The sequence below is a fragment of the Lepisosteus platostomus genome, chromosome 9 (assembly GCF_059453375.1).
Source record: "Lepisosteus platostomus isolate fLepPlt1 chromosome 9, fLepPlt1.hap1, whole genome shotgun sequence".
Classification (NCBI taxonomy): Eukaryota; Metazoa; Chordata; class Actinopteri; order Semionotiformes; family Lepisosteidae; genus Lepisosteus; species Lepisosteus platostomus.
Genome location: NC_142619.1, coordinates 7,599,446 through 7,623,291, shown reverse-complemented (window position 1 = coordinate 7,623,291; position 23,846 = coordinate 7,599,446). Strand labels below are relative to the sequence as shown.

At 39.3% G+C, this 23,846-nt stretch overlaps 1 protein-coding gene across 31 annotated transcripts in view; it reads right to left on the bottom strand.

The window, feature by feature from the left end:
* The window catches only part of LOC148654491 (uncharacterized), a 263,900-nt gene that overhangs the window by 14,598 nt on the left and 225,456 nt on the right, over positions 1-23,846 (bottom strand). For 9 of the 31 annotated variants that reach the window (XR_015941480.1, XR_015941479.1, XR_015941482.1 and 6 more), the window contains 3 exons: positions 19,960-19,988; positions 18,864-18,932; positions 55-145 (listed from right to left, as the gene is read on the bottom strand). Coding sequence is in view for 11 of the 31 variants with exons in the window: in XM_088646744.1 (XP_088502870.1) it covers positions 55-145; positions 18,864-18,932; positions 19,960-19,988 (189 nt within the window). In the remaining 20 variants the exon portion in view is untranslated. Of the gene's footprint in view, positions 1-17; positions 146-1,118; positions 1,255-5,587; positions 6,319-12,195; positions 12,411-15,504; positions 16,040-18,863; positions 18,937-19,959; positions 19,989-22,307; positions 22,352-23,846 lie in introns of those variants that run through there. The other 22 variants (XR_015941464.1, XR_015941463.1, XR_015941468.1 and 19 more) reach the window with 13 other exon arrangements.

Genomic DNA, 23,846 nt, shown 5'->3' with positions numbered 1-23,846 from the left:
TGTGCTGTTATATTTACCTTCAAATGTTTCTTTTACCATACTTTTCACTTTTACCTTCCAAGACTTTTTGGGAAAAAAAGCCCCTGTCTTCACTGCACATCCTTTGCAGACCTGAACTGTCCTGTGTCCGGGATGACGAGCTGACCTTGAAATTTAGGAAGAACAAAAAAAAAAGAAGAAAAACCTTCAAACCACATAATTACAGACTGGAAGCCAACATTTCAAGATTCAGCATGCAGTTATAACTTCGTATACACTCAGCAATATAAAACAAAGCATAACAACCTAAATGGTCATGGTCTATTCGCTTTGCCCTCGATCCACACCAGCGGATTTCTGATAAGCCATTTCAGAGTTTTACTGAGTTATGCCCAAGTGGTGAACATGAGAACACTTAAACCCAAAGTCCACCCCCCTGTCACGGCAAATGATTCATGACAGCACCTTCTGCTAATTCCCTCACGTCATGCTTGTCTTGAAAGGAGGTCTCAGAACATACTGGCAACCATGCTAGAATACAGAACATAAACCCAGCCAGTAATCGATATCCGAATGCAGGGTTTATGCTTGTTACAGCAAAAATCGGTCATAATAGACATAAACTTGCGTATTTTGTATCTAAAATTTGGAAACTGGTTATTCATAAAGAGATTTCCTCTATATTAGCAACTAGCATCACTCCAATCTATAAAATGAAAAGTTACAGTATGTGCTGCTTTGAACGGAAAATGAATGAAAAACGTTTTTCATGAATTAAAAAGTGATTTGGGCGGCATTGCTAACCCCAGGGGTTCAATCTCAGACCTGGGGTGCTATGGAGTTTGTGTGTTCTACCCCATGTTTGCAGAGTTTTCCTCCAGGTGCTCTAGTTTCCAATTCAGGCATGTGCTTATCACAAGCAACAGGCACAAGGTGGGACACCACTCCATCTCAGGGCATAGACTAAGGAGAAAACCCACACGAGCACAGGGAGATGATACAAACTAGGCAGATAGCACTCCAGGTCTGGAATTGAACCTAGGGCTTCAATACTGTGAGGCAGCATTCCTAACCACTATACCATCATGCTGCCCTATATACTGTATACTGTATATACTGCATAATATACATTTACACACATTCAAATCTCTGGCCGTTTAACAATGTGAAGTAATTTCTCATCTCCCAATGTGCTGTGCTGTGTAGTGCAGTGTCAATACCTGTCATCCAGGAGCCTCCTGTACTTCTGTGAAGGATGAATTGGGGATCCTATAGCTAAAAGAATTCGGTTGGAATAAAAGTAATAACTAAAATTACTAATATTATGCTGGCTTACACGATACCCAGTAAGTTATTTCCTATGAATATCCGAACAGGTTCTGAAGACACACACATACTGAAAGCATGAAGGAATGCCGTTTGTCTTAAATTGATTTTATCGGTTGTGGCTACTGAATGAAAATAAAACTTGAAAAGGTATCAAGGGAAGAAATTCTGAGCCAAAGCCGGTGTACGTCAGAACTGTACATGAGCTTCCTCAAATGTAAGACCTGCTTAGCAAGGTTTTTTTAAAACAGCTAGGATTATTAGTGACATTTGTTAACACAACAATGGTAACAATGACCTTAAAACCTGCATGAGAAAATGAAAACGTGTGATTGACACACACCCCCTCTGATTCATGTCTCCTAAGACATACAGATTTAGTGATTTTTTTAATGCTCTCAGCAGTGAAGTCCATTAATATTTGGTTTTGCTTTTCTTTCTTTAAAGGTTTTTTCCTCTCTTGGCAATCTTGAAGGATTTTACTCCTGCAAGCTTTTTCCCCAAGAAAGATTGTCTTGTTTTAGCTGTAAGTCTCTGAACTGAGCCAGGGGCAACTGTTGAATTTCACGCATATCTTTTTATGAGGTACACGTTTGTTAAAAAAGAACAAACACAACTTTTAAGCTGTGTGCAATAAATGGCCTGGCTTCCTAATCTTTTTGCAGTAAGTACTTTATATAGTCTTGTCAGTTAATCTTTCTTGACCTATTTTGTATGAATTCCATGAATTCAGTTCTTGGGAGTGCACATCAGAGAAAACTAGAGTTGTTATTTCTCTCAATACAAAGAATTCATGAATGAATGTACATACACAAAACATAGATCTATACCATCACTAATTACAAGCCATAAAGTGTGAGAATTTATCAGCCAAGCTAAACTAAGCAGAGAGCTATGTTATTTTAATCATTACATTCACTGGTAGAACAGTTATTACAACAGTCTTCTACAGCAACAGCTTTGTTCAAACATCCACTCTATATGTTAAGAATTTAGGATTTGATATGGGAGTAAAATAGCAGGTTAAAACTCTGGGAAATTAAAATGGCATAGAGGTATTGCAACTGGGATGTTGTACCAAGCACAGAAAGACACGTCATTGATCATCTTGACCACTTGTAGGACCTTATGCCGGTGTACCCCGGCATCCTGGCCAAATTTCCCCATCGGCCTTTATCAATCATGGCCTCCTAACAATCCCCCTCTATAAATTGGTTTCATTACTCTGCTCTCCTCCCCACTGATCGCTGATGTGTGGTGAGCGTTCTGGCGCACTATGGCTGCCGTCGCATCATCCAGGTGGATGCTACACATTGGTGGTGGTGGAAGGGAGTCCCCATTACCTGTAAAGTGCTTTGAGTGGAGTGTCCAGAAAAGCGCTATATAAGTGTAAGCGATTATTATTATTATTATTATTATTATTATTATTATTATTATTATTATTATGCATATGGTGATGAAGTCACATGTCTGTGCCACAGGTTTTACAGCACTTTGGGAGTAGTGGAGCCTCGAACTGTTGGTTTTCCATTTTAATGTGTTCCCGAGATGTTGAACAATTCTAATTATAATAATAATAAATGCTTACACTTACTGTATATTGTACTTTTCTGGAGACTCCACTCAAAGCGCTTTACAGGTAGTACTCCCCTCCCCTCTATGCGACAGCAGCTATAGTGCGCCAGAACGCTCACCACACATCAGCTCTCAGTGGGGAGGAGAGCAGAGAAATTAAGCCAGTTCACAGATGAGAATTATTAGGAGGCCATGACTGGTAAGGGCCAATTGGAAATTTGGCCAGGACACTGGGGTTACACCCCTACTTGTATTCGAGAAACACCCTGGGATTTTTAGTCACCACAGAGAGTCAAGACCTCCGTTTTACGTCTCATCCGAAGGACAGCGCCTTTTTCCAGTATAGTGTCCCCGTCACTATATTTGGGCATTAGGACCCACATAGGCCGCAGGGTGAGCGCCCCCTACTGGCCCCAATAACACCTCTTCCAGCAGCAACTTTAGTTTTTCCCAGGAGGTCTCCTATTCAGGTACTGAGCAGGCTCACACCTGCCTAGCTTTCAATGGGTTGTCAGTTGTGAGTTGCAGGGTGATATGGCTGCTGGCTAACTGCTTGCCAACAAGTTTCCAAGGAAAAATGATAAAATTACAATGAGTCAACAACAGATCCACATTAACAGTCAGCCTGGTGGTGAATGTAAAGAATGTCCTGAGATTTAGGAGTGTAGACTACTGAAGCATCTCATTTCAATGATAACCGTACATTTTTCAGTTGATTTTGAGCTTTAACACTTCTGTGTATTCATACTATTTGTATAACAATAGGTACAGTACATAGCTTTATACTGACTGTGCACACACTTCTTGAGCTTTAAACGTCCAGCTGCTTCTTTTCTCATTTGCACTTGTCCTACAGTGGTAAGATGTCTTTTCTCAGCCCTGCTCAAAGCCACACTGACTGACCTTCTATTTACTTTGGCTCGGGAATCAATCATATTTTTATTTCCTTTTGAAGTTCATTTTGAAGTTATCATCACATTCACTAGAACTGCATTGTTGCAAACTAATTTGCCCTAAGACATTTGATAGTACATAATCTGAACTGAAATTATGATGCACTAGTTTAGCAAACATAATGAAAACAAACAAGGAAAAATAGATTTATGAAAATTTTAAATATTTGACCTACTTTTAGTGAATAACTGAATATCAAATATATCAATATATTTAAAAAGTAAGTGCTTTCTATCTTATTATTATGTTTTGGAAACAAATCTAATTGATGAATTGCTAAACTATGTCTGACATAATCTGAATATCTATGATCTTGTCAAACTTTATCTGAAACAATGCATTCATAAGAAAAATAAACAAATATGCTGAGTGAGGCACAAAATAATGAGCATCAGTTTAATAACACAGCAAAATATGACACAAAGGTTGGTTTGCCCACCGTTAAAGCAGGACACACAAAATTGATTTTCCTGACCTGTAAATATGATTACACTTCATTTGCAAGTGCTGGGTAGCTGGGTGTTGGCAGTCTATGCTTTGTGGTTTCATGTCCCAATTGAATTCTGTACTGTGGTAGAATTGAAACACGCATGACATCTCCTTCTCTATCTGCTTAATATGTAGCACAACCCCCACCTCCCACCCCTATACGCTGATGGGCAGTAAAACTGTCATTTAAATAAAGCTACAATAAGACTTGTCGATGTTTCTTTCACTTTAGAGTAAAAACATACTTTTAAATAGAATAAGGAATGTGGCAAAGTGTTCTGAGGGACGTTAAACCGAATAAAATGATTGTTTAATTAATTAATAAACCTACAAAAGGGACAGGAAATAACCTTCTGACATTTCACATTTTACTTGGTAAAACTCCTCAGAGTTACACAATAATTCTCTTACAATTTATTACGTTAGAATAAACAGTATATCGCATGCCAAATAAATTCTTTAATAAAAATGAAACTGGAACCAAAAAGAAAATGTTTAATGTAATTTGCTTACTGTAGGAAATTAGTGAGTTACCAAGAATAGGAAATATTTATATATGAAAGACATATCCAGAAAGTACATTTAAGAATTGTGAAGACATGGACATGTAAAAAAAAAAATTGACAATGACAATGACAATGATATTCTTATACTCACTTACATAGGTATGTAAAAACATATAACGTTTGAGTTTAAAATGATTGATTTGATAAGAATAATATATATGAATAATATATAGAAATAAGATTAATATATAATATGAATAACAATATTTAATACCTACACTATGTATATAGTATAAAGCTACTACAACAGTCTCAGGAAATAATTATTTCCTGATATTCACAATAAGTGAATAAAAACGATAGTTAACACATTTCAAAAGAAAAACGGTTTGCTCTGTTTCAGTTTTGAGAACCAAGTAATTTTTAAACCATCTTTATTCATCATGCAGGTAGTGGCAACACATAGACACTTTTTCCAAGCAAATACAGCAGTGTAAAAAGCTGAAATTGCCGGATAATGTTGAATGTCCATTCCGTATTATGTTATTCACAGTTTAATTTAAAAAAGTACATTTCACAAGAACTATGTGGTGGAACTGCTGTATTTTCAAAAGTCTTTACAATGATGTAAATAGCAAAAAAAGCAACTCCATCATTTATTTTTAAAATAATTTCACAAAAATATGGAGTTCACATGGCATCCAATAAATAATAATAATAATAATAATAATAATAATAATAATAATAATAATAATAATAATAATAATAATAATAATAATGAAGTTGGTTTCTGCAGTTCTTAATAGAAGGAATACCAAGAAGACAATGTAAGGACCCAAAAATATAATATCACACACAGTTTTGCATAGATACAGTATATATAGATATTGCAACAGAGGAATCTAGTACGAAGGTTTGATAAGAGCTATTTTGTAATCTTTGATGTTTGTTGCAATCATATCCAAAGCTGACTGAGAAGAAAGACAAGGAAAGGTTCCAGACTGTTTTTGGCTGTGTCTCAGGTTGTAGGTCTGATAACTTGTACTTGTAATTGGCATTTATGTTTACATACATTACTCAAATCAACATCGTATTGAAATTTAAAACAAAATGAAATTGCAATGATAAAAATGCAACATCAGCTAACCAGCTCAAATAGTATGTTGGTTTCAATGTGACTGCAATGAGAAGGTTTATTTCACACACAATACAAAGTTAAAACATGTTACCATCAGAACACCATCAATTCAATTTATCTGTGTGGGATTTGCATGTTGTCGCTGTGTTCACATGGATTAAGTGACCTCCTGGTACTCCAGTTTCCTCCCACAGTCCAAAAACATACTGGTAGTGAATTGGCTTCTGGGACAATTGGCCCTGATGTGAGTGTCTCTCTATGTCTGTGTCTGCCCTGGACCGGCGTTCTGTCCAGGGTGTACCCTACCTTGTACCCGTTGCTTGCTGGGATAGGCTCAGACTCCCCGTGACCCTAAATTGGATGAAATGTTTAAGAGTGGATAGATGTTACAAGAAAATTATTGCTGGACTTAAACCCGTCCAGAGAAGAGTAATTTGATACATTCCCAAAGATAAAGGAGTGTCCAATATAGAATGGAACCTTCATAATCACAAACGGTAAAGATTGAGAGGAGTCCTGATTCAAGTTTTCAAAACCCTCACAGGCATTGACAAAGACAACTCAATGGCAATCTTCAGAATTCACTGTGAAGCATGAATCGGAGGACATACAGTAAGTGGAACTTACGTGCTAAGATTTTAATAATGAAAACAGGAGTCATTTATGTACACAAAGGGTTGTGGGGCTCTTGAGGAACAAGCTACTCAGCTATGGTTTTGAAGCCCATACCCTGGAGTAATTTGACTTTTGGATCAAAGCTCTCATATGTATTTTTTTCTGTTTCCATGTAAGGGTGTGTTTATAAACTTGTAATACAAGCTCCTGGTAGGATTCAGACAAGGTACCCTGATTTTCAGAGACCTTCAGTCAAGCCCAGCCTTAAAAGTATTCTTTTTGCCATGTCATTAAGATCCACTTGTTTTAAGTTCAGTGTTTACAATGCTTTTCAGTTTAAACTATTTTATGTGATGATGCACTGATCATATCCATTCATTCATTTTTTATAATGGCTTCATTCAGTAAAGAGTTGCATGGAGCTGTAGCTTAACCCAGAAGAAAATGCATGAAATCAGGCTGGGATCCCAATCCCTCGCAAGACAAACTGTACAGTACCCCCAGCAGACAATTTAGAGATGCCAATTAAACAAGGAATGTTTTTGAATGCCACACAGAAGGTGCGCTAGGCCAGAATCCTACCCAGAATTATTTATAAAATAGTAAGTTTGACATTTTACACAGATATGCTAATACATCAAGCACAGAAAGTGACATGCATAGTGATACTTTTGCCATTAAACTATCCTGGACATAATGCTAAGGTTCACTGTTCACTGTTTAGAATTACTGTTAATGTTAATTAATGTTAACACATTCCCTTGGTTATGTTCCAAATTGATCAAAGATCTGGTGAAATTGTTAGATGGTCAGCTTTTTATGGATTCACGAATGAGCTGGTAAAACTGTGAATTAACAAGTTAATTTAAAGATGGATTCATTTTGCAAACTGTACATGTATATACACATTTAAACTCTAAGTGTACAGTAGTGCAATTAAGATTTGCGCATACTGTAAGACTGAATTCGCATTATCACCAGTCGAGAAGAACTTGAGAATCCAGTTGTTTCCATGCAGTTGCTGTCTTTGGTACTTTGCCATGGCAGAGCTGATATCTATAAAGAGATACTGAAATTCCCAAGAAAACCTTTCTGCAGAACAATATATTACCATTGTTTCACGAAAGGTAATATTCCGTTTGAAATCGAAACTGCAACTTGATGCTTCCACCTGTCACAAAGTCAGACAGCATCTGCCGGAGAGTACTGAAAAGGAGGTCAGCTTCTTCTGAGAGCAAATCAGAACCTGTATGTGAAACTGCATAGGAATGTCTTAACAGGAAGCTCAGAAAGCTAAGAACATATCCACGCCCGCCTTCTGCCCCCTACCAAACTGATGTAAGATATGAGTTTAATACAAAAGTTCGAAGAGGTAAAACAACAGCCAGCTTCAATCGGCCTCAGCAATCACTGCTGACGTCATTTCCACACTTAAAACATTATAAATACTATACGTGACCCCCTTCTCTCTCATGTATGTCTTTTTGCCTCCCATCTCCACCCCATCTTCACAATTGCAGCTACCCCTTGCTCTCTCCTCAATCGCTTGGTGTGGGGATCCGAGCCTCTTTGTCCTACTGTGTGGCCAGGAGGTTAGCCCTCAGCCAAAGACAGCTAAACCAAATTTTGACTAAAACACTCCATAATCCTTTTAGTACACTTATAAAGGTAATGAGGAAGATGAGGGCATGCCTGTTTGTTTACTTGAACAGTAGATAATGGATCATGAAATCTCACCCAGCAACGGTATGTCCTATGGATACCTTGGGTTTCTGGAAGCTTGTTCCAGACGCCTCTTTGTGTTTTAAGTTAGAAATGCCTCTCCTATTTGTTTTCCTTTGTGACACAGCTTCAAGAAACGAAAAATTAACATTTCTGTGGCTAGGTCATGTCATGGAATTTGCCAAACCGCTTTATACCATACATTGTTGTGGGGAGCCGGAGCCTACCCGGCAAGCATCAAGCACAAGTCAGGGTACACTCTGGACGGGGTGCCAGTCCATCGCAGGGCAAGTGCAAGCCAATCACACGTGGGGACAATTTGGAGGATGAGGATGAAAATTTGGCCCGACATTACTCTTATCGAGAAATGACCGGGGATCTTTAATGACCACAGAGAGTCAGGACCTCGGTTTAACGTTTCATCTGAAAGACGGCGCCTACTACAGTATAGTGCCCCCGCTACTATACTGGGGCATTAGGACCCACACTGACCGCAGGGTGGGGGCCCCCCTCGGGTCTCACTAACAGCACCTCTATCAGTAACCATAGCTTCCCAGGAGCTCTTCTATCATGGTACTGACCAGGCTCAACCCTGCTTAGCCTCAGTGGGTTGCCAGTTGAGAGCTGCAGGGTGATATAGCTGTTGGCTTTTCTGTGGCTAGGTCTAAACAAAAAATTCATCCCTTTATTTTCTAACTGCTTCTTCCAATTAAGGGGTGTGGGGGAGCCAGAGCCTACCCAGGCAAGCAATGGGCGCGTGGCAGGATACAGCCTGGATGGGACACCAGTCTATCACAGAAAAGACACAAGATGCGCACACAATCTACAGTACAGTATCGATTATCCGACATTCTGTTTAATCATACGTAGCAATCAACATGTTATAAACATATATGCTATGTACTGTACCTGTATGTGTGCGCATACATAATATTTTGCCCAATCCCATGCTGCTTTGTCTCTCGGAGCGTCAAATACTGCCATTGATGTAGCTTCGCTTGTTCATTTGCGCTCGTAAATATAATTTTATTATTTGAGAAACATGACAAGTGGGAGGAGAACGAAAGTAGTTCTTTCAAAGGAGCAAAAGCTTGAAGCGTTAAAAAGACCAGACAAAGGCGAGTCCATGCAAAAACGTGCATCTGAATTCGGTGTGGGGCACGTTACAGGTGGTGACTGGACGAGGACAAAAAAATGAGATAGAAAAGTGGTGCTCTGATCGGGCCTCAGTTGAAGGACTGAGGGAAAGAAAAACGATGAAGAAATGTGAAGATGAAAAGGTCAGTGAAGCTTTGTTCTTGTGGTTTATGCGGCAAAGGGATAAGGCCATGCCTATCACAGGTCCACGATACTTCAAGAGAAAGCTCTGTTTTACAGTAGATTAATAAATTAGATTTCATACGCATACTGCACTTCCATTAATCTAGGATTTGTCTACTCAGTTTCCACATTATCTGACATTTTCAGTCATCCGACATACTGTCGGTCCCTTTCAGGTCGGGTCATCAGGACTTTACTGTAGCATGGCTTTGGACTGTGGGAGGAAACTGGAGCAACCGGAGGAAACCCACATGAACAGAGGGAGCACATACAAACTCCATACAGATAGCACCCCATGTCCAGAACCGAGCCCAGGTCCCCAGCACTGTAAGGAACCAATGCTAAGTACTGAGTCAGCGTGCCACCCAAATAAAAAAATCTTAAAATGAAAAAAAATGTTAAGACACTATGTGTTGCAAGGGCAGAATAAAATGCAATTCTTTAAATGAGCAATGAATTGTTAGAGGATTAGCAATGAACGGAATTTTTTACCTATATATTATATTCTCCAACTGTATTATTAACTGTCTTGCCCTTTTTCTTGCATTCCAAATAAAAATAAAACTGTTTTGTTTTTTTTTGCTCTGGGTTGGATTGCCTCCAAACCCTATCTGAAGTGCAAACCTTCCTCCAGTTCCAGTTACATAATTTGCATATCTTCCAATTAATAGTGATTCAAACAGCATAAAGCACAATTCATTCTAGAAATTTGGTCTTCTACGTACAGTAGCGTGCCAGCAACAAAAAAAATATATACAGTGGATAATATAGTTAATTATATACAGTGACAACTCCAGCAGAAATGGCCAGCAGCCATATCACCCTGCAACTCACAACAGGCAACCCACTGAAGCTGTCGCATCATCCAGGTGGATGCTGCACATTGGTGGTGTTGGAGGGGAGTCCCCATTACCTGTAAAGCGCTTTGAGTGGAGTGTCCATTAAAGCGCTATATAAGTGTAAGCAATTATTATTATAATTAAAAATGTTATGACGGGCCACCAATTTCTGAAGAAGTAGAAAAATCTATTGGCAGAAAGGTGGTAAGAGCTCTTGGTGGAAATCTTGTGAAAGTCCGTGTAGGGATTTCCTCTCCTGTAGCTATGTCCGACCGAGTTCCTGTTGCATTGCATTCGGTTGTTTCCAAGTCGACTCTGGTGTGCACTGACATGTGGTGGCTCATGTCGCTCTGTCAAACGTGAACGCAACTTTATGTTCTCATATCCTATGTACTATCTTCCCGAGACTCACGTTCCTGATTGAGAATGTGAATGCGCTTGTGTTAGCGCAAAGCAGTGGTACGAGACACTTCGACGTGCAGGTGCCCCAGCTCCTTTGAATGAAGAGTCAGGGAACAATCAGCACTTGGCTGCAATGCTTTGAGCCGCGACGCAGATGCGGGATGAAAATTTAATTCCAAAATTGCTAAATCTATCTGTTACCCATTAGTGTGGTGCAAACGCACTTAATCAACCGCTCAGCAAGGGGGAAGGGGCTTTCATCATGCTACCCACCACTCACACGCGGTTCAGGGAGAACAAACGAGGATGTCTTGGCAGCTGAATTGACTCAAGACCATTATTTGCTTTGTTCTGAGACCAATTCTCAAGACCCGAGGTGGTCCATTTCTATCGTCGTGAACCCAAGCATTTCATGTTTTTCATTCTGTCTTAATAAATCACCACCAGTTTGGTCAAAATTAACACTCTTCTCCCTGACTGCTCTCCATCGACAGACAGCTTTAATACCTGTAGGATTGCCTGGCTTAGGGTATATAAACCATATTCCAAAATATTTAAAGAAAGAACATCAGTGAAGTGGAAAAGGTCCAGGATTTAAAACAAAAACCATACATTCTGCCACCCCTCATCCTCTTTAAATAACAAGCTAGTCATGATCTGAAAACCGCAGAATTTTATTACATAAGTACAACATATGACAGAGTGGCATTCGCCTTTACTCATCAGGTAATCTTACGCAACATACGCAACTACATTTGAATTATTAACAGACATGACACTTCTATCTTCTAATTTACTACATGTGTAGCCCGAAAGGCAGAGGCATGTAGTCTAAGCTGTACATGCTGTCTCATGTACAGGCTCAAAAAAGGATGCAAACTTTCCTAAATCAGGAGGAATGGCTATTTGTAGTGCTTGCAAGGATGAGGGAATTATAAGGCTCTCGTGTACTGAAGAGACCTCCAATGACAAATAACTTTTACATTGTATTGGCTATGGAATCCTTGTCTCACAGCAGCTTTTGAAGGAGATTTGTGGCTCAGGGGAAAGGAATGCAGGGCCGCCAAAGCAGATAAAACAGGCTGTTAATGGTGTCAGCCCCTCGGCGAGCTCCCTCCTGATTTTTTTTTAACTATCCGGGCATCGTTTTGCATAAACAACCTGCCAGCTTTCAGGTCGGCCTCCATTAAGGGCAAGTTGTGTGAAGGCTAACATTCCGTTTATCACCCACTGTCTTTGCTACATCACAATTAGAAAAAAAAAACATGGTCTCGGCTTAACTATGGTGGCATTCTCCAAGTTTCTGCAGGTCAGAGGCTAGACCTCCTACCTGATGAGAATTTCTTCGCTGTCACCAGGAAGAGGAAGGATCAGTCAGCCACAGAGAGGAGTTTACTCCAGTCCTGGAGAGCCGCAGTGCTGAGTGTCAGGTAATGGTTACCTTAATCTGACCAATTTAACACCTTTCCTAAATGTTTAACACCTCTTTTCATCCAGGAGTTTTCTAAGACTTGCGGAGCTACAGATTGTGGGTTGGGTACTGTGCTGTACAGAAAAAACCCCAAATATTTCCAGGTTCTCAGAGACAGAAAAAAGATAAGTTTCCATCTCAATTTCTAAAGTTAGGTTCAGTGCCAACTGAAGAGTTATCTAATATGCAAAAAACTGAGCAAGCATCCCTGTAAGTTACTGCCCTCCATAAAAGCAGGAGATAATTTCTAAATATTGGTTTGCTGATATACCTTAACAGTATAACTGTTTATTTTCTTAATTAGCTTGATATGCTAACATACAATTGCACTCATTTATACAGCATAAAATACTTGACTTCAATATTACAATAATTAGGAATAATTAGGCAAAGTATCTTACTCAATACAACAGTACTGTTTTAGCTGGGTTTTGAACCTATAACTTCCCATTACAAGTCCAGAGCCCTAACCATTTTTCCACATTACTGCTAGCAAATATTTTCATTCTTTTCACATTATCAATTGGAGAAATCTCAGAGCTCGTTTTAATTAAAAGTACTGGATTAGCACAGCACAAAATTAAAAGTCATTTAACAGAAAGCAAAGGGTTAAGAATTGCCTGGGTCCTTGTACAACATACAACTGCCATACTGCACTGATGACAGCAGTGACAAAGTGTCAGTAACAAAAATAAACAACAATGCAGGAATATAATGTGTTTCTTCCTGAAGGTCTCTTTGTCTGCTGTTCCTGTTAATCCCACAATTAAACAAGCTGAAGGGATCATTATTGCTTTTACCATGTTTCACAAACTGACCATAAACGTGCAATGGCATCTCTATAACAGAGCAATGAAAAAAAAAAGTCAATCATAAATAGCACAGAGAGTGACATTAGAGGTGTTAGTGCCAGTTCTTAATTATACCAATTACACCTTCAGCACAAATGTGCTCCTGAGCTTGCCTCGAGTGTAAGGTCAAGTATTTCCTTTGTCTCTAAATCACTTACATCAGGGGATTAGTGATACTGAATTTTCCTCACATGCAACTAACCCACCCCCAGTGGTTAAGCACATACTGTACACAGGTCACATTGTGTGTGAGTTCGCCTTTATCGTCTTCCTCCACAGCCCTCTGCTTTTTCCACTGTGCAGCTCTGTATATGAAATGCTGAGTGCTGTACATAGGAGCCACCTTTGTGAGAGGATCCGTGATTTCTGAAGCGCCTTTTTCAGTGCAATTTTCAGGGTTATTGTCCAATAATAAGCTGATTATTTGAATGAAAAAAAAGGCGCAAAACTAAAATTTAAATGACAAAGTGGTACAAAAGAAGGAACGCGGTGCGTTCAAAATTTCTGTTTGGGTTAAAAAATTTTAGCTACATTTAATTTTTTTATAGGAAAAAAATGAGCTGTGGAGAAAAAAAAAGTGCCAATAAGCTGTTAAATGAACAAATTGAAGAGTTCTCATATCTTGTAAAAAAAGTGTTATGCATTTATCTGCGATGTAATTGCCTGTCATTTTTCATAATAAAGTACATTCTTACTTAGGCAAATGCCTGGTTACTGGCTGTACCAATCGGGGAAACAAACACAACTCAAATCGCACAACAATTGGGGCCAATTTTAGTCATTGTATGAGCCAACACTGATTACTGGTTGGTTTTAGCTTTGTTGCTCATTATGAGAAATGTACATGGGCAGACATATGATTTTTTCAGCAGTACAATGTGTGCTGGAGGTTGAAAGACTCAAAACGCTGTCATGTAACGGAAGCCTTCCCTCAAGGCGCCTTCCATTCTAGGTGCATCTCCAAGCCACCTGCTTCTTGTCATGCTGTGGGGTTGGTGCTCACACAGGATTCTCATTTCCGGAGCAGGGCGGAGAGTACCACCACAGAGTCGAAAGTGACAGGAGCCGAAGGTCTGCAGGGAATTGGGGATTACCGTCTTCACCCAGCTGGACCTACTGTAACTTATCCAGCTAGGGCAGTGCGCAGTCAGCTGTGTACTGCCCACCTGGGAGCTAAGAACCAAAGTCTATTTATGGCATGGTTGGATTTGAACCAGCAGTCTCCAGCGCTGATCCACCATGCTGACCACATTCTACTGCACCCCCTGCTCACCCGCTACAACTTTAATCCAAGTTTTTTAAAAATGTCTCCATTTTATGAAGGGATGAAAAACAGATTTGTTCCAGAGCAACAAAAGCTAGATTTTCTTACTCCCCAATATACAGATCCAGCCATTCCAAATGTGCGAAGTACGCTGTTAATACACGGTAGGCATGGCGCATCAGAACACATCATACTGCATCATACCGCATCATACCACATGTTATGATAATAGTATCCAGAAGCACCTTGTAAAACCGCCTGGTGGAGCTAATAAAGCTTAACATCTCACTAACAGCATATGAGCTTTCGCCAGAAAACGCCTGGTTTTCGAATCCCGGTCACTGCTGAGGGACAATCTTCTTCCAATTAAGAATTGAAGTTGTATACTCTTTAGACTTTTAATAATTTTAAACTGTGTATTACAGCATGTTAATCATTAAGCATTAAAAAGTCAGTATATTTTATAAAAGCAAGATTGCTCAGTTGGACAAAAGTACACAACCTTCCACCTTAATCATAAATATTTTAATTATGCATAAATATTTCATGCATCAAAGTCTTTACAGAGATATTATTAATAGTAATAATAATGGTCTGGCCTGAAGCATTGTATTGTCAGACAAACAGCACCCAAAACGCTGAGAATAAAATTCAAGTGAGGTGAAGACTTCCTAGTGATTCATCAAACAAGTCAATCTGCAAAGATGGAAGGGCTGAATATAACATTCCAAAGAAATTCAAATTATTATTGTTAGTTTGAAAAATCATAACGTTCTACCACACTACAGGATTTTTTTTCTCTTTTGAAATACTGCAGATGCCCTCATAGATCTGTCTTTTGTAAGCCTATATTATGGGAGATATTCATCATGTAATGGTAAGGACAGTAGTGACAAATGTACATTAACCTCCTATTTAGATGATAAAAGATTAGTGCAGGGTGACAATTGGTAAAAAATATTTTAATTCATCAATGGATAAGCATTTGTTGCTAATTCCATGCCAGAGGACAGGTGGAGAGGGTGCTGGTATAAAGATGGTTACACAGGAACCTTTCTCAATAAATGAAAGCTGTTTTTTATTTCATTCCAGAGATATTTTGAGTAGCAATATACAGTACCAATAAGTAAAAACTGGTAGCAAAAGTAAAAAATTATAGTGTAGTAGCATGAAAACAGCTGTGTGTAGCAGTCAGAGTCACTTGAGGGGACTGTTTATTAATGGGGCACTCTTCTGCTTCACAGTATCCGTGTTATCAAATTTATTGTTCGCTTGTTTTGAAAAGCAGAAGACAAAGATACATATGATTTTGATTTCAATTAATACAGAATGATCTTAATTAAGCATAGAAGTAATGGATTGCACAGTGTCATGGTGGGTAGCGCTCTTTCCTCACTGTTCTTCAATCCTGGATTCAATTAAGGATAACCTTCTGTGTGGAGTTTGCATGTTCTCATCTCATTGTATGGACTGGCTTCAGATACTCTGACTTACTTCTGCATTGCTACAACAATGCTACTTAGATTAATAGCTGTCTGCCAGGACAGACACTGTGGTGCCACAAACTATACCAGGAAAAAGCAGCTTTCTGAGAATAGATAAGTAAAAAATTCAAAAACAATAGTTTCTGAAAAATAGTGACATAAAAGGCAAATATGAAAAAGAGAAGGCACAACCCTTAGCACATATGAGGTGAGTTAGAAATGACAGGATTATAGGTTCCTTAGTCTTGAGCAGAGAGGCAACACCTCTTCTCAAGAAAGAAAGGCACTGCAGAGAATGGTCAATATGGCCCAGAAGATCATCGGCTGTGGTCTCACCGGGTTTAAACAGCTCTGTGAGGACCGCTGCCGTGGTAGAATTCTGGCCATCACAGAGGACAGTCACCACCCCGGGCATGAGCTCTTCACCCCACTGCCCTCAGGTAAGAGATACAAGAGCATAGGGACACTGACCACTAGATTCTTCAATAGATTCTATCCACAAGCAGTGTGATTGGTGAACACATTTAGCCATACCCCTCAGACCACACCTACACCCTCTACCTCATTATGATTTCTTAATTATTGCACATCTCCTGTCATTGTTTACACGTCTGCATTGTTAACATTCAAACTGTTTACTTGTTTACTTGTACATTGTCTACTGTTTGTATATTGTCTTGATGCACCGTCTGCACTTTGTGTTTTTACACTTGTTTTAACAATCGAGAGACTTTCTGTAAGTAAGAATTCCATTGTACCAATGTACCGGTTACATATGGCAATAAAGTTCAAGTTCAAGTTTAGAAGTGATAACTGAAAATGATTTCACGTGGTCAGCAGAGCAACAAAGAGAGCAAAGTATCTTTATCATAATATCCTATTGATATTTACAAGATCTTTAAAAAGATTTATTTTCAATTATGCTTTCTTGGGGAAGTTTCTCTTAAAATTATTTATTCAATAAGGTTATATGAAGAAATTCAGTGTGCTTTTGAGTTCAAGACAAAACCTGTATGAGCTATTGTGGTTAATAAAATCTAAGGTAAGCTGCAAGACCCAAAAAGGTACCCAACAGGTTTGGTTCCCACAGTCAGATCCAGTTATACCAGTCTAGAAAACAAATACTCCCACAAGCACTAGTTATTAAGTGTCATAGAGCATACACTGGACCACTCACATGAAAATACACATTCCAGAGAATATACTGGCAACTCACAGAAGCAAGCACGTCACTGCATGTTCAAAGTTGCAATTAAAGAAACAAGATATGCTAACGGATAACATGGGAAAGTCAAGGTATCTATTGATAAACCCAGACAATTTACTTCAGAAATCAAAATGTTTTGGTACACATACAGTCCAAACGTCTGCAATGAATGCAAGGTGATTCAATTTTGATTCTGTGCAGAAAACCCCTAAGGTACCTCTAAGGTAAGCAGGCAGTGCTTGGTAGACTAATTTTCAAGCACTAAATGAGCAAAAAAAAGCTCCTTAAGGGGAAATAAGATGGTGGGTATTAGGTACTCTTCAAGGAATATAAGATCTTATTCATAGAAGTTGCAGAACTGGATTTGATCATCTCTCTTGGCCAAAAAAATAGGTTTCCTAAGGTCAAATTTAGAACTGATCAAGACCTAATTTAAAAGTCTCTAAAACACCAAAAGAAGAAATAGTATTTAGATCAAAGTTTTTCAACTGAGACTTACAAGCTGCGCTTTACAGTAAGAGACGGAACTCCCGACACTGGTAGGTGCTAGACTGAACACTATGTCACGATCGCAACCCCTCCTCTTAAGGGCGCTCCAGCCCTTCCTTGTTTATTTCATCTCCCGCACCTGTTCCCTGTTCCAGCCCCTTTTCAGTTCCCCCTTAAAAGCCAGACGCAGACGCTAATCCGGGCTCTGCATTGGTTCCCGTATCATGCAAACCAGGGATCTGGATGTGCCTGGCTCCATTATGCTTTTAGTTTCTGTTTCTTGTTCCCGTTCCCGTGCCCCCTGCCGGTCCCGACCCGGTTCTGGATTTTACTCGTCTGTCTTTGATGGATCGCCTGGCCTTGGACTTTTGCCCTGTTTTTGGATTTCCCGTTTGTCTCATCCCTGGATCGTTTGCCTCGGCCACACCTCCCCCGACCACCAGCACTCCATGGACACTGTTTTCATCCCCGTATCCTGCATGCCTTTTTTCCTAGTGTTTCCTCACTCTACCCTGGATTGTGTCGTCTGCATAGGGTCCAGAAAGAACTCTCCCTGACACACTATGGATTTCACTGGGCTGCAGTGGTAATGAAACAAGTCTTCTAGTTACTTCCGCTGAATGGCTGTACACATATGCTGTGGAAAATTAAAACCCTTAATAACACATCATGAGTTAGCCTCTATTCTTTACGACCAGTGCTGGCAACAAGCAACTTTTATAAATGGCTAGTTGTCTATTAAAAGATAGAAAATGTATGGAAAAACATCTGTTAAGTGTCCAGAGAAGTGGATACTAATCTTATAGGATTTGATTTCAAGTGGTAGACTGAGTTATACTGTACTTTAAAACCTATATTTTAATACCATCTTAATATAACCATTCTTAGTTTTTCAGATCTAATTTTAATTTTTACAGCTACACAATTATAATGTTAAAAATAGTGCTGCTAAATGGAAGAAATATTTCTATATCACTTCAGACATTTTTAACCTTCATATCTAATACTGTACATAGTTACTGTAGCTTAGTACTTGCATTAACGGGGCCAGAGCCAGGAAAACTAGAGCTCTGAGCTCAAGTCCTTTGAGGAGGGCCATCGAATAGGGAATTCACTCAGTGTGTAAAGCCACAAAGGAACTGGAGGTTAATTTCCTGTTTAAAAAATAGAAAAAAAAAGAACAAAAACACGGACCTGAAGTCATCTTTATGAGTATAAAGAAAGATACACACCTGAAACATGGTGTTACTCCTTTTACTTCTCAGCATGGAATCCAATCGTACTTGTTCCATTGATAGAATCTGCCTTCAAAAGGCAGAAGTTATTGAGATGCAAACAAAATCATGTATTCGAGTAAGACAATATCCTGAGTACTTTGAAGTACTATATGTTAATATCCTGTGTTCCATATCTTAATTAAGGACTTCATAAAGATCAGCAATGCAAACAACATTTCTAAAACTTAGAACATGTCTATGGCAGAACTAATTCCTATCTACCTGAAAGGACAAAATTTGTTGGGACTGCAGGATTTAGGAGGCATGTTTGCAAGTCCATACCGCTGAGAATAAAACCTAATTCTGCTAGGGCACTGCAGTCTAGAGGAACACAGTGAAACTTTGGGGTATGGGGTATGTCTCATAGACTGATCTATTGCTTAAGAGAGCTTGATGAATGGATCCAGTCACACATTTTCATATAAAAGAGAACTGCACAGGCTGAAAACTGTTCATACTCCAACTACTCGAGATGAATGCAACGTTGAAATGAACAATTCCAAACGATGGCAAACATATCTGTCTAGAGCACTACACTACAAAGTGGCGCAGCCTCGTGGGCTTTGATCCTACAAGCAGGCCAGCTTTCCAGAACAATCATTCTGATTGTGGTGAAGCGGTTTTGTAAATCAGTCGGAACTCTTCTCCGGAATGTAACAAAATACATTAAAACAAATGTTCTGCTTCAAGATAACTGTGAGGCCTTGAAAAGAAAGTGTTTGACATTTACCATGCTGGTCCATGGGACAGCTGGAGTGCCACTGAAATTCCCTTTAAATACTATTTACCCGACAGGGCCTAGTTTTTCAAATCCTGGGCTTATCCCACGTTCGGGATTTAAAAAGAAGAAGAGCTTGAAAGACCTTTACAATCATTTTTTAAATAATATTTTACAGAGTATAACAAGGGCACTTCTCTGAGTTAACCAGGTTTGTGCAGTACAGTATGTGATAACTTGGTTATCTTGATAGCTTGCTTGATACCTACAGTTGTAGCCCATGTTGGCAGAAGCCAGCAGAGTTGTCAAACAAGACACAGAATTCAGTCTTACCAGGGCACAGCTGAAGTGGAGCTCCAGTTCTAAAAGACACAAACAAAAGAACAAAAAATTTTAAGTGTCATCGCTTGTAGGATCACAGACATGCTTAATGGAAGACTTCACTCTTTATCTATTTTTAACACCCTCCTCCCTCTCAATTCAGAGGCCTGCTGAGGAGCAGATAGAGTTACAATTGTGAGCTCACAAACTGCTGCCAGAACAACATAAGTGGAAAGAAAAAGGGTGCTGAGTAGCTGAGTTTAGTTATTATTGGAAAAAATGAAAGAGGTCATTCATGACAAAAAGCCAAGATATGAGGAAACAGCTCTAAAACAGTCAGTTTCAGCCAATTCCTGCCTCAGCTGCTGTTCCAGGCTACACATTTATCACACAGTCATTCCCCCAACAGAAAAAAAGACAGCCATTCACAGGGCCAGATTGTACTGAGCATAGTACAGATACAACTTGTTTTTTTTTTCCATCTCATTTTAAATGCAAGTTTTAAAATGAGCTGAAAACATGTTGAGTCTGAAGGTATATTTAGTGGCAAGAAACACATAATGATACACAAACACAAAGAAACAGCATTCTAGCTTACTAGAACTGGGGTGTCATCTCTTTGCATTTATTGGTTGTAGTCAATTTAGAGTAGTACATTTAAGGGGTCCTGCCTTACATCTGGAGGGAGTCACAGTACTTGGCCAAAATTATGAATTAACATCTTGAGTAAGACTGAGGTTACACAGAGGTTTGTTAAAGGTGCCTTCAAGCCATGCAGAACACACTTTGTTTTTTCATTCATTACTTTAAAAAAAACCCCAACAGATAGCCTTGAATGAAGCACACCAAAGGCTAATGATTATAAGAAAGCTTTTCCAGGTTTTCGCCATCTGTCAGCTTTCCGAAAAGCGGGATAGGAAATTGGCTCTTTTGGTCGCTGCTTGCGTATAACAAGCAAGTGAAAATGATTGTTATAGATGACCTTTCAACACCACTCTCATATGGGCTTAATTGACTGGTACCCCCACACTGCTTAAGCCAAACCGAGAAAAATCAGTGGCAAATTATGACAGGAAAAAAAAAATCACAGGAACACTGTAATGAGAGGGGCGACATCACGTCTCACATGCGGCAGGTGCAGTAAACCTTTCAGTGTCAGACCGGACTGGAAAACTACTGGAAACGAGATAGAATCTGACTCCTTTTAGGGGGCTGGAATCATTCATAAAGTTCACGTTTCATAGCAAATAGTGGCATGGGAGCCAAGGCAAAGGAGGCCAGAGACAAAACACAAGATAAAGCAAAGGAGAAAAGACTTCTTCTATAGTACATTCCAAAAATATTTATGACCACTGCGAGCAAGCACATCGGGCCATTGCACATACAGTATAGTACAGCCACACAATGTGGAGTGTACAGGAAGGAGGTACAGCCCCAGGTTTTAAGTATAACATTCCTGGTGACGTAAACAATATTAAATGGGTGGGAAATCAGTTCAGAATGGCAAGGTGGGACAGCACTCTGGCCCTGGGTTAAGTTCCTGTGGTGCAATCTGCGTGAAGTTTGTATGTTCTCCCTGTGTCTGCGAAGGTTTCCTCTGGGTGCTCCAGTTTCCTCCCACTGTCCAAAGACATACTGGTAGATCAATTGGCTACGAGGAAAATTGACCCCGGTGTATCTGTGTCTATATCTGTATGTGCCCTGCGATGGACTGGTGTCCCATCCAGGGTGTATCCTGCCTTGCACCCATTACTTGTCGGGATAGGTTCCGACTCCCCTGCGACCCTGAAATGGATAAAGCAGTTAGAAAATGGATAGAAGTACCTCAGAATGCTCAGCAATAACATCTTCAGATTCCTTCTGAACAGCAGGACAATTCTGGATATGATATTTCTAAGTTCCCATTTATTCCTCCCTCCCTCTCTTCCGCTGGATGATGTTTGGAATGACTCCATCAGCTTTGTTAGTCCCATTCACAATATTGAAGAGCTCCTTCAGTAGCTTCTAACTTTTTAACCCTAAACAGTGGAGACACCACTGGAGGTAGTGGCGGTGAGGGGGTCAAAAATGGGCTTGCTTAAATAATGGGTGGGGATGTGGAGAAACCTTTGAATGTTTTTGTCAGTTTGTTTAATTTTAAGGGTAGAGGATGGGGGTGGGGCGATAAATCCATCTTTTTTTAACTTTCCAAATGTTTGTGGGGGGGAGTGGTATTGTGGAAGATTTTAGAGAAAGCACAAGGACAAGGAAATACGTACATTTCAGAGAAGGCGCTTGCCCTCTTTCTCCTGCCTTTGACTTTGTCATTGCTCCTACTGTATGTATATCTTTCAATTTGTCATAAACGTTCTTACATGTACCTTTCAGGCCTTCACTTCATTGAGGTAGCCCCGATTTAGGTATCCTTAAAAAGTTTAAGAAATGTATTGGTCCTCATCCCAGCCACTCACATACACTAGTAAGAGGAAAGGGGCTGGCAAACAACTCTGCAGCATTCCACGTTTTGCACCACACATGTCTGAAACTGTGTTTCAGTCGATTCAGAAAGCTCCCCTATTCTTGTCATTCGAGGCTAGAAAAAACGGTTTAGAGAACTGCATCCTCAGAATTAAAGAGCACAATGTTCAGGAGCAGTCAGAAACATCTAGTGACTTTTCCAATGAAGCCAAGTAAATGAGTGAAACATGTTTCCTCTCTACACAATCTGATTATCTGTGACAAAGAATATGCCTTAGAAGTGCCTAGAGTTTAATTATTTTTACTGATTCTAGGAGTGTACGTACAACACATGTTAAAATGGATGGCCTGTTGCTTCCTGTGTCAGCGCGATCTTGAAACTTGAGCCCTCTGCACACACCATCTTTGCTCGAGACGTTTGCATGTTTCACTGGATTCAATATGATCCATCGACTAAAGGCTTGCGGATTTTTACTTATCTTGTTAAAAAATGTGGGGAAATACTATCAGGAGCCGAAAGCTAATTTAGTTATTATTTTGAAGAGCCAGAATGACTGATAAAGACATCAGAAACCTATTCATTAAACCTAGCTTGGAAAGTTATTAACATCAGCCAAGAAAATGATTAACATTAGCCAATAATTTGGTGTCTTCGCTAGTGAAGACTCATACTGGATAGAACATTGATATAATGTAATAACTATTACCTACTACTGTATATATTTACTTTCGTTCTGGGCAGCTTTAAAATCCATTACAGCTAGTCAAAACCAGTTGTTGTTTGCTCCACATTGTTATAGTTTATTCATTCATTTTAATTGTACCAGAATGCACTTCCTTCAAGGTAAGGCACAACCGGTGTCAAAATAATGAACTACAGGCATATGGAGTTCTGTGTGTGCAACTGACTGTTTTTACCTAATTTTAATGCAATTATTTTTGTCAGCCCTTTAGTATCTTCACGGTTATTTCAACTATAAAAGTCACCGAACCCTTGGGGAACATAAGGCACTGTACAATAACCCTTGGAGAGTCCCAATCAGAGTCGACCACAGCCCAATAGACATATTCAAATTTTTAATTTAGGCAATCTTCTATTTACATTTAATTGCTGCACTAACAGGCAGTTTTTCCTGTTTTCTGTTTTAATGTGCAATATAATTGTTTTATTTGGCAATAAAACTTTTCTTTGATTTACCCTCCCTATCCCTGAGGTCTCCTGTTTCATTTATATGTACTCTTTTACATTAATAGTTGCATGTCCAACCTGTTCCAAAAGGATGTGCATTTAAACATATTCAAATTAATTTAAAAAACAGTTAACAGTGCTTCTCTATCCAAAGATACATGGAAATATACTATTTTTAGAGCCTGAACATCACTGTTCTATAATTTAAAGCAAATTGGTTTACTTAATGTATATGCTTTATATATATTACATA